The sequence below is a fragment of the Trifolium pratense genome, linkage group LG7, assembly GCF_020283565.1.
Source record: "Trifolium pratense cultivar HEN17-A07 linkage group LG7, ARS_RC_1.1, whole genome shotgun sequence".
Classification (NCBI taxonomy): Eukaryota; Viridiplantae; Streptophyta; class Magnoliopsida; order Fabales; family Fabaceae; genus Trifolium; species Trifolium pratense.
Window position 1 is genome coordinate 44,614,750 of NC_060065.1, and position 12,144 is coordinate 44,626,893.

Below are 12,144 nucleotides of genomic sequence, written 5' to 3' on the forward strand. Positions count from 1 at the left end.
AGAGTATCATTTTGCAATGTTAGAAATATATTTTTTCTATTATTCAACTGAAAAATTTTATGTACAATATATTTAGAAAAAAAATGATAAATTACCCACAAGTGGCTTTATTTCCCCGTGAACTTAGCTCGGTTGACAAAGACATCACACTTTATATATATGAGCTGAAGTTCAAACTCTGAACACTCCACTTATTCACATTTAAGGTGGATTTTCTAGCCACTAGACTACTCGGCAAAAAAAAGGTAGCTTCATATTAGTTAAGAATAATGCTAGCAACACACTCTTTAACAAACACACTTCAACACACTCTCTTTTATTGGTTGAAATTCACATGGGTCCCATAAAAAAATGTGGACCCATATAACTTTTATGTGACCCATATAAATTTTAACCAATAAAAAAGAGTGTGTTAGAGTGTGTTTGTTAAAGAGTGTGTTGCTAACACTCCTCTATTAGTTAATCCAAGAGCTAGGGTCCGTTTGAATTAGCTTATTTTTAAGCTTATGCAAACAACTTATACAATATGAATTATGTTTTAAGCTATTTTATAAGTACACACTAGTGAAAATTGTATTTTTATAACTTATTTTTCTTAGTAAGATTTTTATAAACTATTTTATCATATATTATCTTTAGAAACTTATAATAATGGACAAAACTTATATGCATTTCTTTAGATGCTGTTTTTCTTGTTCCTCTCACAAAAAGGTAGTTATTTATATTTTTTAAATAAAAAAAGGAAAATAAAAATGTTTTTAAATAAAAATAACTTCCCCATGTATCTAGCACAGTAAAAACTGTGTACATGGAATTGTACATAAGTTTGGTCCTATAATAATATATAAAAATTACTTGAACCTAAAAAAAACTAATTACACACGGCCTAAAACTAAAAGGCAGACCATTTCAGTAATTTTCCTCATCAGTTCATACAGTCTCACACCCTTTCTTGAATATCCATGTCATTTCAAAATTCACAACGATCCTCACATTAAAAAAATTCAAAATTATTCATTTTTAATTAAATAAATAAAATCATAATCACTGTACAGTGTCCATGTCCCAGAGAGATCCAAACCAAACGGTTTTTTGAAGAAACGAATTTTGTTCCTTCCTTTGCCAACTCAACCTGACAAATTTTTCAAATTTCTAAACCCAAAAAATTAAATAAATAAAAAAATAACCATCTTCATCATCATCACCACCAAACACTTTCAAACTCAGAAAAAAAAAAAACATTAAATTTTGCAAAAACACAACAACATCATTAACAAAACCCACTTCAACAACAACAACAAAAATTTCCCATTTTTTAGGTTTGTTGTTTGTTAATTTGTTATCATAATCATCATAATTTTCTCTCTCTTTTTTTCTGAGGGAGGTTGTTTTTTACAACAACCTCAACCTCCTCGCTTCAAACCTCGTAACTTTCGTTTTCAGTAACAATGAAATTATTACAAACACCAAAATTTTCTTCTCGATTTGTCAAATGCACTTCTGGAATTTGTTTTACGAGATTGGCTTGATTTCTTACAACGAGGTTCTCACACCAAAACCTTATCGTTGTTTTTTTCTTTTTCAAACCATAACAAAAAAAGAAACAATTTTTCATTTTTCCCACAATAAATCTCAAATGGGTTCTTCATTTTTCATAATTTTGATGCAAAATTAGAACATGGGTTGGTGAAATCTTGACTTGGGCATGTCAATTTGAACAAAAAGTTTCAAAATTTGTTTGAATTTTCATAAAATAAATTCAATTTGATTTCAAATTTTCAATTTTGTTGTTGTATTGTACCATACCAAGATGATGTTATCACCTTCACCATCTGCTATTGCAAGAAGCTCTTTAGAAGAGATGCTTGATTCGCTTCGTCGGAGAGACGAAGAGGAGAAGCCTAAAGACCTACCGCCGGCATTGCCATCAAGGCCTATGTCTAGAGGCCGGGTGCCGTCGGCGAGAAGGTCTTTGCCTAAAAGCTTTAAGGTTGATGAAGAAAATGAAAAGGAAAAATTGGGGCATAAAAGGAAAGGAAGTTTTGGAAGCAAGAAGTTAATGTTGGATGTGGAATCTCCTTATGTTGTTGTTACAGAAGAGCATACTGTTGTTACTAGTGAACAACAATCTTCACCTGGTCCTGTTTCTTCAATTCCTGTTGATGATTCTTCTGTTGCTCCACTTTCTCAGGAATTGGTAGATGACAATGTTTCTTATTTCATCAAAAAGGTAACTAAGGACTTTAACTTTTTGTGGCAACTTTTGCAATGGTGACTAGGTTTTAGTTTAAGTGTTAACAGTGGTTTCTTAGTGTTAATCTGTTTTTTGTTTTTTTTTTGTATTATTATAATATTTTATAGTTCATGAATGATGAGGTTTTGATGTTTGGATTAGATGAAAAGCAATTAGCTTGAGTAAAATAGATATGTTTGTGACACTGCATGCATCATTACCTTTTCAGAATTGCAAATAAAGACACACTCTACACATGTTAATTAGAGTAGGGTTTAGCTAAACTGTTCCTGAAGTTAAGGAGTCAACAATTAGATGTTTTCAATGTACCAAAAAATGTTCCAATAAGCAAATTTGATTTTCTTGGTAAATTGAAAAGATGATGTATTTCGTATAATATGGACCAAATACATCACTTTTTCAATGGACCAAAATGTCAAACTTCATGGATATATCAGTTCAGAGCCTTTATTTGGTTGATATTTCATACTGGCACGAGTTCTTTCGTAGGTTGATTGTTAGGCATAGATAACTTGTTTGTGGCATGCATACTTTTAGTCTAATTTTCTTTCCGATTCTGTTGTTTCCTCAAAACCTTCCTATTGCTTGATTATATAATTGAACTACATTGAAGTTACTTTTAATGTGCCACCTAAGAAGAAGGTTTGTTTGCGATTATTATCTATTTATTAATTAGTGATGTATCAGTGTTATGTTTTTTAAATTTCCTTTCTGTTTTTGGTGTTTCCACAGAAACTTCATGTTTGGTGTAAGCAACCAAAAGGGAAGTGGGGACTGGGAACAATACAGTCAACTTCGGGAGAACAAGCATCTGTTTCACTCTCAAATGGAAATGTAAACTTCTAAACTTTTCGTGGTCTTTATAAGATAAGAACTCAATGCTGAATATGCAAGATAACATGCTATTTGTGTCGATGTGTTGTTGCTGCAGGTTATGGAAGTGGCCAGAACAGAACTCCTACCAGCTAATCCTGATATTTTAGAGGGTGTGGATGATCTTATACAGCTCAGCTATTTGAATGAGCCCTCGGTTCTTCACAATCTTCAGTTTAGATATTCTCAAGATTTGATTTATGTATGTAGAATGCTATGACCTTTTTTCCCCCCCTACTCAGATGATTATCTATGTATTCTCATATGTTGCTTGTGCTTTCTGTATGCAGAGTAAAGCTGGGCCGATTTTAATTGCGCTCAATCCCTTCAAAGATGTACCGGTTTACGGAAACGAATATGTCACTGCTTATAGGAATAAATCTCTTGATAGTCCTCACGTTTATGCAATGGTAGATGCAGCTTATAATGAGATGATAGGAGGTAAATGAATTTGCACTTTCTTTCTCCTCTTTTTAAATCCTTAGAATGTAGTTGTATGATTTATATGACATATTTACGAAGGTTTTCTGTTTACGTGTTGTTCATTGCAGAAGATGTAAATCAGTCCATTATCATAAGGTCAGAACTCAATTAAAGGCTCTTTTTCTATATGTTCCTGAAATTGTTAGCATCAAATTTTCATTGTAATACTTGTTAATATTAATAATCACTGGTGCAAATTCGTTTACAGTGGCGAGAGTGGAGCTGGGAAGACAGAAACAGCAAAAATTGCGATGCAATACTTAGCTGCTCTTGGTGGTGGCAGTTGTGGGATAGAAAATGAAGTTCTTCAGACAAATGTTATACTAGAAGCTTTTGGCAATGCAAAAACATCTCGGAATGATAACTCTAGTAGATTTGTGAGTTTGCGTTTCTTTTCATTATGGTGAAACTTACTCCAGTTGTTGATTTAGTACAAATTTATATATTTTCTATCAATATTTCCATAACAGACTGCAATTTTAATCATCCTTTTAATCTTCCATTTTCAATTTGACGCAGGGGAAGTTGATTGAAATTCATTTCAGCGCAACGGGTAAAATGTGTGGGGCTAAAATTCAAACCTGTAAGCATGTTCAAGTGAAATTCCTCGTAAAGTTTTGTTCTTTTGTGATATCCAATAGTTTTTTAATCTACTGACTTGACTTGACGGTTTTGTGTTTTTCATATGTCGATTCCCAAATGCTACATAAACAGTTCTACTAGAAAAGGTAACTTGTGATTCTTATTTGAACATAAATGTCGAACTGAAATATTTATCTTTCTCCATTTCTTATACCATTGTGTCTTTTGTCGGCAGTCAAGAGTTGTTCAACTGGCTGATGGCGAGAGGTCTTATCACATATTTTATCAACTTTGTGCTGGATCTTCAACTAGTCTTAAAGGTGTATTTTCTAGGCGACTTATCAATTAGTTGGCATACTTATATACTTCTATATCATCTTTGAGATCTCAATGACCATCTTTGAGATAATTCTTTTATATATGACTTTCGAGTTGGATTCTCCCAATATAATTAGTGTAGATCTCCTCTGCTGTTTAATTTTATGTACAAATTGTCATTTTTTACACGGAAGTTCATTGGCACCGATTTCAACATGCGAAGGCATAAATTACATGTTCCTTTTGATTTCTTCATCAGCTTAATTGAGCTCGTACATATTATTACTTAAAATCATATTCTTTTCCTGTGCAGAGAAACTAAATCTTAGAGCGGCCAGCGAATATAAATATCTTAATCAAAGCGACTGCATGACGATTGATGGTGTCGATGATGCTAAAAAGTTTCATAAGCTGAAGGTATATTGTTTGAAAATTCATTTGTTGAACAATAACTTCAATTATCTTTATGGCCTCCCAAGGTATCATTTTTTTTTTTAACTTTTGGCATATGTATATTTTTCCAGAAAGCCTTGGATGTCGTTCAAATGAGCAAAGAAGAGCAAGAACGTGTCTTTAAGATGCTCGCTGCGATATTATGGCTGGGAAATATATCTTTCGAAGTTAAAGATAATGAAAATCACATTGAAGTGGTGAACGATGAAGGTAGCATTCATAATTATGCATTATCATTTTACATGGGCTATTTGCACCTTATTATGTTTAATGTGTTCTAATTTGGTGGCCGGATTACTTAAACTTTGATCGGGCGTACTCTGATTGTGATCATTGGCATATGCCATAAAGAAACAAGTATATGCTATTTTGATTTGTTTTGGACAAGGTTCTTCGATGGTTCATATTTACAGTGGCTAAGAAGATAGTAACATAGAGGGTATATTATGAAAATTTATGTTAAATCGTAAAAGTGACGTTTATTTATATTTACTTTTGGCAGCTGTAACCAGTGCTGCTTCGCTGATGGGTTGCAGTCCTGAGGGACTAATGACAGTATTATCTACTCATAAAATCAAAGCTGGCAAGGATACTATCACCAAAACATTGACATTGCGGCAGGTCTGTTTATTACTTAAACAATTAAGTTAGGGCCAGTTTGTTATGGTCTTTTTTATTTTAATAAAAAATACTCATTTTTTAGAACAAATAATCACTTTTAGGAGTTTTTATCCAATTGGTACAACTTTTAAAAGAATGAGAATCTGAAAAGAAAAAAAAAGAATCTAAAAACTGCTTACATTGGAAAGCTGTTTTGAGTAACTTAGTTTAAAAATCAATTTTGATAGGTGATTTTCTTATAAAAATTATTTTTATCATATTAAACAAACACAAAATAGCTTCTGTTTCTCATGAAAATCTCTAATAAATAATATGGAAATTTTTGAATGTCAAACTCTTATTTTACTGCTCGTAGTTGAATTATATTAAGTCTAATCTTTATATTCCTTATTCAGGCGATTGATGCAAGAGATGCATTAGCAAAATTTATCCATGCAAGCTTGTTTGACTGGCTAGTAGATCAAGTTAACAAGTCGCTTGAAGTGGGTAAACGACGTACCGGAAGATCCATAAGTATCCTCGATATTTACGGTTTTGAGTCATTCCAGGTTTGCAATTTCTATTAATGTGTTTATTTTCCTTCTTAGACTATCATTATGTGTTCTGATAATTTTTTTTGTTCTTCTATTGTAGAAAAACAGCTTTGAACAGTTATGCATAAACTATGCCAATGAGAGGCTTCAACAACATTTCAATCGGCATCTGTTTAAACTGGAGCAGCAGGTCAGTGACTATGTTTAGCTTCAATTTAAATGAAAAATTATTATGAATATATGATACAATTCATATATAAATAGTCCATCAGAATATTGTTTATTTCTACAGCAACATCACAATTTATAATATCTTGTTTCAGGACTACGAAATAGACGGCGTTGATTGGACCAAAGTAGATTTTGAGGACAATCAAGAGTGTTTGGATCTCATTGAGAAGGTAAATTGGCCGTTGATTGTGTTTTTGTTTGCATCCATTTACGGACATTATGCAATTCTGCAAAGCGAATTATTTTTCAAAAATATTATGTCTTGGTCTATATCTTGGAGCTCACATTAACATTATTCTTTGACTTAGTATACTCATTATATTATATATTGTTATAAATGTGCAGAAGCCTATAGGGCTACTCTCTCTGTTGGACGAAGAATCAAATTTTCCGAGGGCCACTGATCTAACACTTGCCAACAAACTCAAACAGCACCTGCAAACTAATCCTTGCTTCAAAGGGGACTGGGGAAGAGGTTTCAGTGTTTGTCATTATGCAGGCGAGGTTAGTAGCTTCTCGGTATTTAAGGAGCTTTGTAATTTGGTTGCTTGAACAATTTTTTGGCTTTTTTTTTAAAGTCAAATTGACCTTTCCATTTAGATGCTGCCGACGAACCTTGGAAGTTTGTTTTTGATCATTCTAATGTTGTCCTCGATCAGGTTTTGTATGATACAAGTGGCTTTCTAGAAAAGAACAGAGATCCAATGCCTTCCGATTCCATTCAGCTACTATCATCATGTAGTTGCGAACTGCTGCAATCGTTCTCCAAGACGCTTAACCACCAGTCTCAGAAGCAATCAAATTCACAGCACGCAGGGGCTTCTGATTCGCAAAAGCAGAGTGTTGGTACAAAGTTCAAGGTATTCTTAAGCATTATTTGCCTAGCTCTACATCTTCAATATTTCCAAATAAATGATTTTACGTTATTGAGTTGTCGGTTATTATTGTGGATGATGAACTTAGATAAATGACACTAAGAAATAAACAAGATGGCATAATTTGAGGTGAATTAGGACCTATGTAGTACCAAACACTTTAGAATGAATGTGTTTCTGTTGTCTGACACATGCAGTTAAATTCCAACACTTCTATTTTCATAAATTATTATCGATGTCTACATGTTGATATCAATGTCGTGTTCATGTCTGAGTCGGCGCTTTATTTATCGATTAGGACTGACTCTTTCTTTCTATTAGGGTCAATTATTCAAGTTAATGCATCAGTTGGAGAGCACGACGCCTCACTTTATTCGTTGTATAAAGCCAAACGCAAAGCAACATCCTGGAATGTATGATGAAGATCTTGTTCTCCAGCAACTCAAGTGTTGTGGAGTTTTGGAGGTTGTTAGAATTTCAAGGGCCGGATATCCTACTCGAATGACACATCAAGAGTTTGCCAGAAGGTAGTGGAGAAAACAACTATATTTTTGGATTATCTTGAGTAATATGCTGATATATACATTCCTGCATATATTTAGGTATGGGTTTCTGCTCTATGAAGCCTACACATCTCAAGATCCATTGAGTGTCTCGGTTGCTGTTTTGCAACAGTTTAATATCCTTCCTGAAATGTACCAAGTTGGCTTCACCAAACTGTATCTTCGAACAGGGCAGGTATGTCTGCGTAGCTTCATGTTTTAACGATCTATAGTGCAAACAACCGTGGTATTGATGGATGGTTTGTGGTTACATTGGCAGTTAAGTTCATTACGGGATTAACCATCCATATCTAAGCCACATTAACATATACTTTAATATCCAATTTTATCAATAGGTTTTGGTTCTGAACTATGAATTTGTTTGCTTGGCAAAATATCAATAGGCTAGTATATTACTTCAATAGTTTTGTTTTAGCTGGTTTTTATATCAATTCATAGAGTGGTTTTTCTAACGCAATCATTCTTGTGCTTTGGTTGACTTTTGTAGGTTGGTGCACTCGAAGATAAGAGAAAACTGGTTTTGCAGGGAATACTTGGGGTTCAAAAATGCGTTCGCAGTCATCAAGCTCGCAGTCATTTCAATAAACTTAAGAATGGAGTGACCATTTTACAATCATGTAATGTCTGGCTACCAATTTTAGTTTATTTGTGTCAAAAGTTCCCAGCTGGTTCTTTGTTTAATGAACTTTTCTCTTTTTTGTGCATAATTTAGTTGTTCGTGGGGAAATTGCAAGAAGGAAATATGGTGTTATGGTGAAGTCTTCTATAACTATTTCTTCTGAAAATATCGAGGAGATACAGGCTATCATAACACTACAATCTGGTTAGCGTGTTTTCATTTTGTAAAGTTTACCGTAGTACATGTATGACGTATGATTTTCTTAATATGTATTTCCTTTTTATGTAGTAATTCGTGGATGGTTGGTTCGAAAGCATCATAGTAGCTTGAATAAGTTGAAGAAACATCCTGAGAATGGAAAATCTAGGCGAAGGTCACGTTCGAAGATGTCATTCGACAAGGTACTTTACTATGCATTTTTTAATTTGGAAAAAAAAAGTAATATAATCTTAGATTCATTATGCTGTAATAGTTTTAATTTAGATAACTCAATGAAAAGATTCATTATGCTGTAATAGATTTATATAATTAGTTTGCATATAAAAAAAACACAATGTTTCGCAAACTTTTCACCATACTTTTATTATGTATCGATCCACACATACGCACAAGCACTCTTATGTTTTAATCGGCAATAATCAGAGGTGTTTGTTAAGTGATATCAACATCTCGCTAACTGTTCTGCTAGCGTTTAGCACTCAAATGCAAGATTTCACAAAGATTTCTTTTACCTTAGTTCTTGTAATTATTATCCTAAACTTTATACCAACTTTCTAGTACAAACATTTCCAAATACTTATCTGCATAACAATGTGGTCGAAAACTTGAAATCTGTCTCACCCTTAATGCATATCTGTCTCATTACTGAGCTTTTCTCAAGGTCCTATGATGCTAAGTTACACGGCATTGTTGAAGTTCACAACTTTTCAATGTGATAACTCTCTTGTTCTTTTTTTAACAGGATGCGAAAGATCGGGTCCAAAATCTGCCTTCGGCTTTAGCAGAACTCCAAAGGCGGGTTATCAAGGCCGAAGCAACTATAGAGCAAAAAGAAGAGGAAAATGCTGAGTTGAGGGAACAGCTAAAACAGTTTGAGAAAAGGTGGATTGAATACGAGAAAAAGATGAAAACAATGGAGGAAATGTGGCAAAGACAAATGTCATCTCTGCAAGTATGTTTTCATATCGTGATTTTTTTAACATGCTCTTTGAACATTCTCTGATTGCATTTGAAACCTAAATTTTTTATGGAAGATTCTGATTGCAATTTCAATGCAGATGAGTCTTGCTGCTGCTAAAACCAGCCTTGCTTCTGAGAATGCCAATGGTCAACCTTCAAGACATGATGTATCATTACCATCGAATTTCTGTTATGATTCCGAGGACACTATTTCGATGGGAGCTCGAACACCTCGAACACCCGGGAGCAGCACACCTTTGAAGTATTCTACTAGTCTATCTGAAGTCAGAGCAGCGAGAGACGGTAACGGTACAATTAACAATCTGATGAAAGAGTTCGAGCAGCGCAGACAGACATTCGAAGAGGATGCAAGAGCTTTGGTTGAAGTTAGACCAACAGCGCAATCTGCAAATCCGAATAACATTGATGACCTGAGAAAACTCAAACACAAGTTTGAAGGGTGGAAGAAAGAATACAAGACGCGGTTAAGGGAGACGAAAGCAAGAATTAAGTTAGGGAATTCAGAAATGGAGAGAAACCGGCGAAAATGGTGGGGGAAATTGAGTTCTAGAATACAATAACATTACAAAATGTTTTCTTTGCCAAAACAAGTGTATAAAAGGTGAAGGATCAAACACAAAATTTGAAAATGATTGTTGTGTCATGAAAGTGTTTTTTCCTTTTGAGGGAACATTTTTTGGCATGTGTTGCACTATTGTACTAGTTGGTGAAGGGAAAATGAATTGTAAATCTACCAATTTTTGTTACATGGTGGAAGTTGTTTGTATAGTTTTAGTATTTTAGGTTTTCATAGTTGTATTGAGTAGTATAGTTTTACTATATGTACATTTTGTTGTTATATATAAAAAAAAATAGTAGGTGATGATTTAATTTGAGACAAAGAGACGAGTCAACTTATAAATTTTGGTTTAAATGTATTTATATTAGAATGTGATTCATTTTAATGTGATTCATTTTATCTTTAGAAAGTATTGAAACGGGAAGCCACTAAGTTTGGTCTAATAGTGTGAGGTATTTGAGTAGTATGCATGAGGTTTTAAGTTCGATTCTCATTGACAACATTATAAACCAAAAAAAGAAAGTGTTGGAATGCCTTATCATGAGACCAACATGGGCTTGTGTCGAAAAATATAAATGTCCGATGAGTTTATAGTAAGTAATGATTAGATTTTGAAGAAAATTCCCTCTTCATGTACCAAAAAAAAAAAAGATTTTGAAGAAAATTAGCATGTTAAGATATAAGTTATAGTTAGAGTATATTAGCTTAAGATTTTTAGCAAAAAAAAAAAATAGAGAGTAGAGTAGAGTAGAGTAGTTAATTAAAAATGTTCAAATAGATTAGGTACTTGATAAATTAGAGTAGTTAATTTTGAGAACATGATTATCTAATTTCAGGTAATTGTTAAGGATGTATTGTTGTGGTTAATCATGCTACTCAATGCTTTGATTTTGTGATAGATATTATTGAGAAGAGTTACCTAGCTTGGGAGTGGTTATAGTGATACTTTGGTTGTGAAGTACTTAGCTAGTGAGAAGATTTAATTGTACACACATTTTATGATGGGGTCTTACCCCTTTCATTTACATAGAAAAATCTAGAACTTATATTAATCCAATCATAATTATATGTTTTTAATTATTATTACTCTTAATATTAAAGTGGAATATTACATCTCCAAACAACAACGGAAAAAATAACAAAATGGCTAGAAGTGTTGGGGCAACCTTATAACACTCGTTCTAAAGGTGATCCCTTCATTTGTCGTTATCGAGTTTTCACAATTGAAGTAGGTCTCCCGTGTTAAAGTGGAATAACAGTGATGTGTGTTGTAGTTGTGTTGGTTTTTTTTTTTTTGTGGTATTTGTTTTTTTTTTTGTCTAGCCTAGTGGCTAGAATTTCACTTTTTAAAGGTGAATAAGTGGGAATATCGGGGTTCGAACTTCAATCCCTACAATAATTTGTAATGTCCCTGCCGATTGAGTTATGCTCACCGGAACAACTTAACAATATCTTTATTTACACAATTTGTTGCTTTATAGCTAAAAATATTGGGTTCAAATTAAACCTATTCAATGTTTTCATCACTGCATTTTCATATTATTTGTCGTAAGATTTACCTCTTGAAGTTATACTGCTTCATTTTTTAGAACGACAGTAACCTCTTAATATTGGGTGTTGAACTAATTTAATCTTAAAGATTGTCTGTTTAAAAACATAAACATTTAAGAAAAGTTCCAAATGTGTCATATAATTAGAGATATTGAGATTTTAATTAATGGAAAATGCATGTAGTTGGTTTATGATGTTCAAAATACATTTATTTCAAAATGCATTATTGAAAATACACTTTAGGTGAGCCCCGTATATTTTTTATGAGAGTATTGAGATTTATATTAATGGAAAATGCATGTAGTTGGTTTATGATGTTCTTGGTAATTGATGAGGTGTGTAACTCACCTGGTTTGAATTAAGGATGAAGGATTTAAGGTGTAAAAGTCAAAGTTTAAGTTCCGACAAGGTGAAAAAACACTATTAACA

General features: G+C 33.1%; 1 protein-coding gene across 1 annotated transcript; it reads left to right on the forward strand.

Moving 5' to 3' along the window:
- The first annotated feature begins 1,165 nt into the window (after positions 1-1,165).
- LOC123895231 (myosin-2-like) lies at positions 1,166-10,486 on the forward strand. Its single transcript, XM_045945466.1, has 24 exons — positions 1,166-2,230; positions 2,987-3,088; positions 3,186-3,329; positions 3,418-3,568; positions 3,679-3,706; positions 3,819-3,987; positions 4,130-4,193; positions 4,325-4,338; positions 4,428-4,512; positions 4,824-4,927; positions 5,035-5,173; positions 5,466-5,584; positions 5,980-6,132; positions 6,218-6,307; positions 6,441-6,518; positions 6,694-6,852; positions 7,008-7,208; positions 7,545-7,750; positions 7,826-7,961; positions 8,274-8,403; positions 8,499-8,609; positions 8,694-8,806; positions 9,367-9,576; positions 9,683-10,486. Exons 1-24 carry the CDS (start codon positions 1,811-1,813, stop codon positions 10,163-10,165), a joined length of 3,609 nt encoding a protein of 1,202 aa, XP_045801422.1. The 5' UTR covers positions 1,166-1,810; the 3' UTR covers positions 10,166-10,486.
- The last annotated feature ends 1,658 nt before the right edge of the window (positions 10,487-12,144 follow it).

What these genes read in the sequence shown, in the direction of transcription:
- LOC123895231 (XM_045945466.1), top strand. Translation starts at nt 1,811, where the DNA reads ATGATGTTATCACCTTCACCATCTGCTATTGCAAGAAGCTCTTTAGAA. An exon ending in TATCATAACACTACAATCTG is followed by an intron (nt 8,610 to 8,693) that starts GTTAGCGTGTTT and finishes CTTTTTATGTAG; the next exon opens with TAATTCGTGGATGGTTGGTT. An exon ending in GACAAATGTCATCTCTGCAA is followed by an intron (nt 9,577 to 9,682) that starts GTATGTTTTCAT and finishes ATTTCAATGCAG; the next exon opens with ATGAGTCTTGCTGCTGCTAA.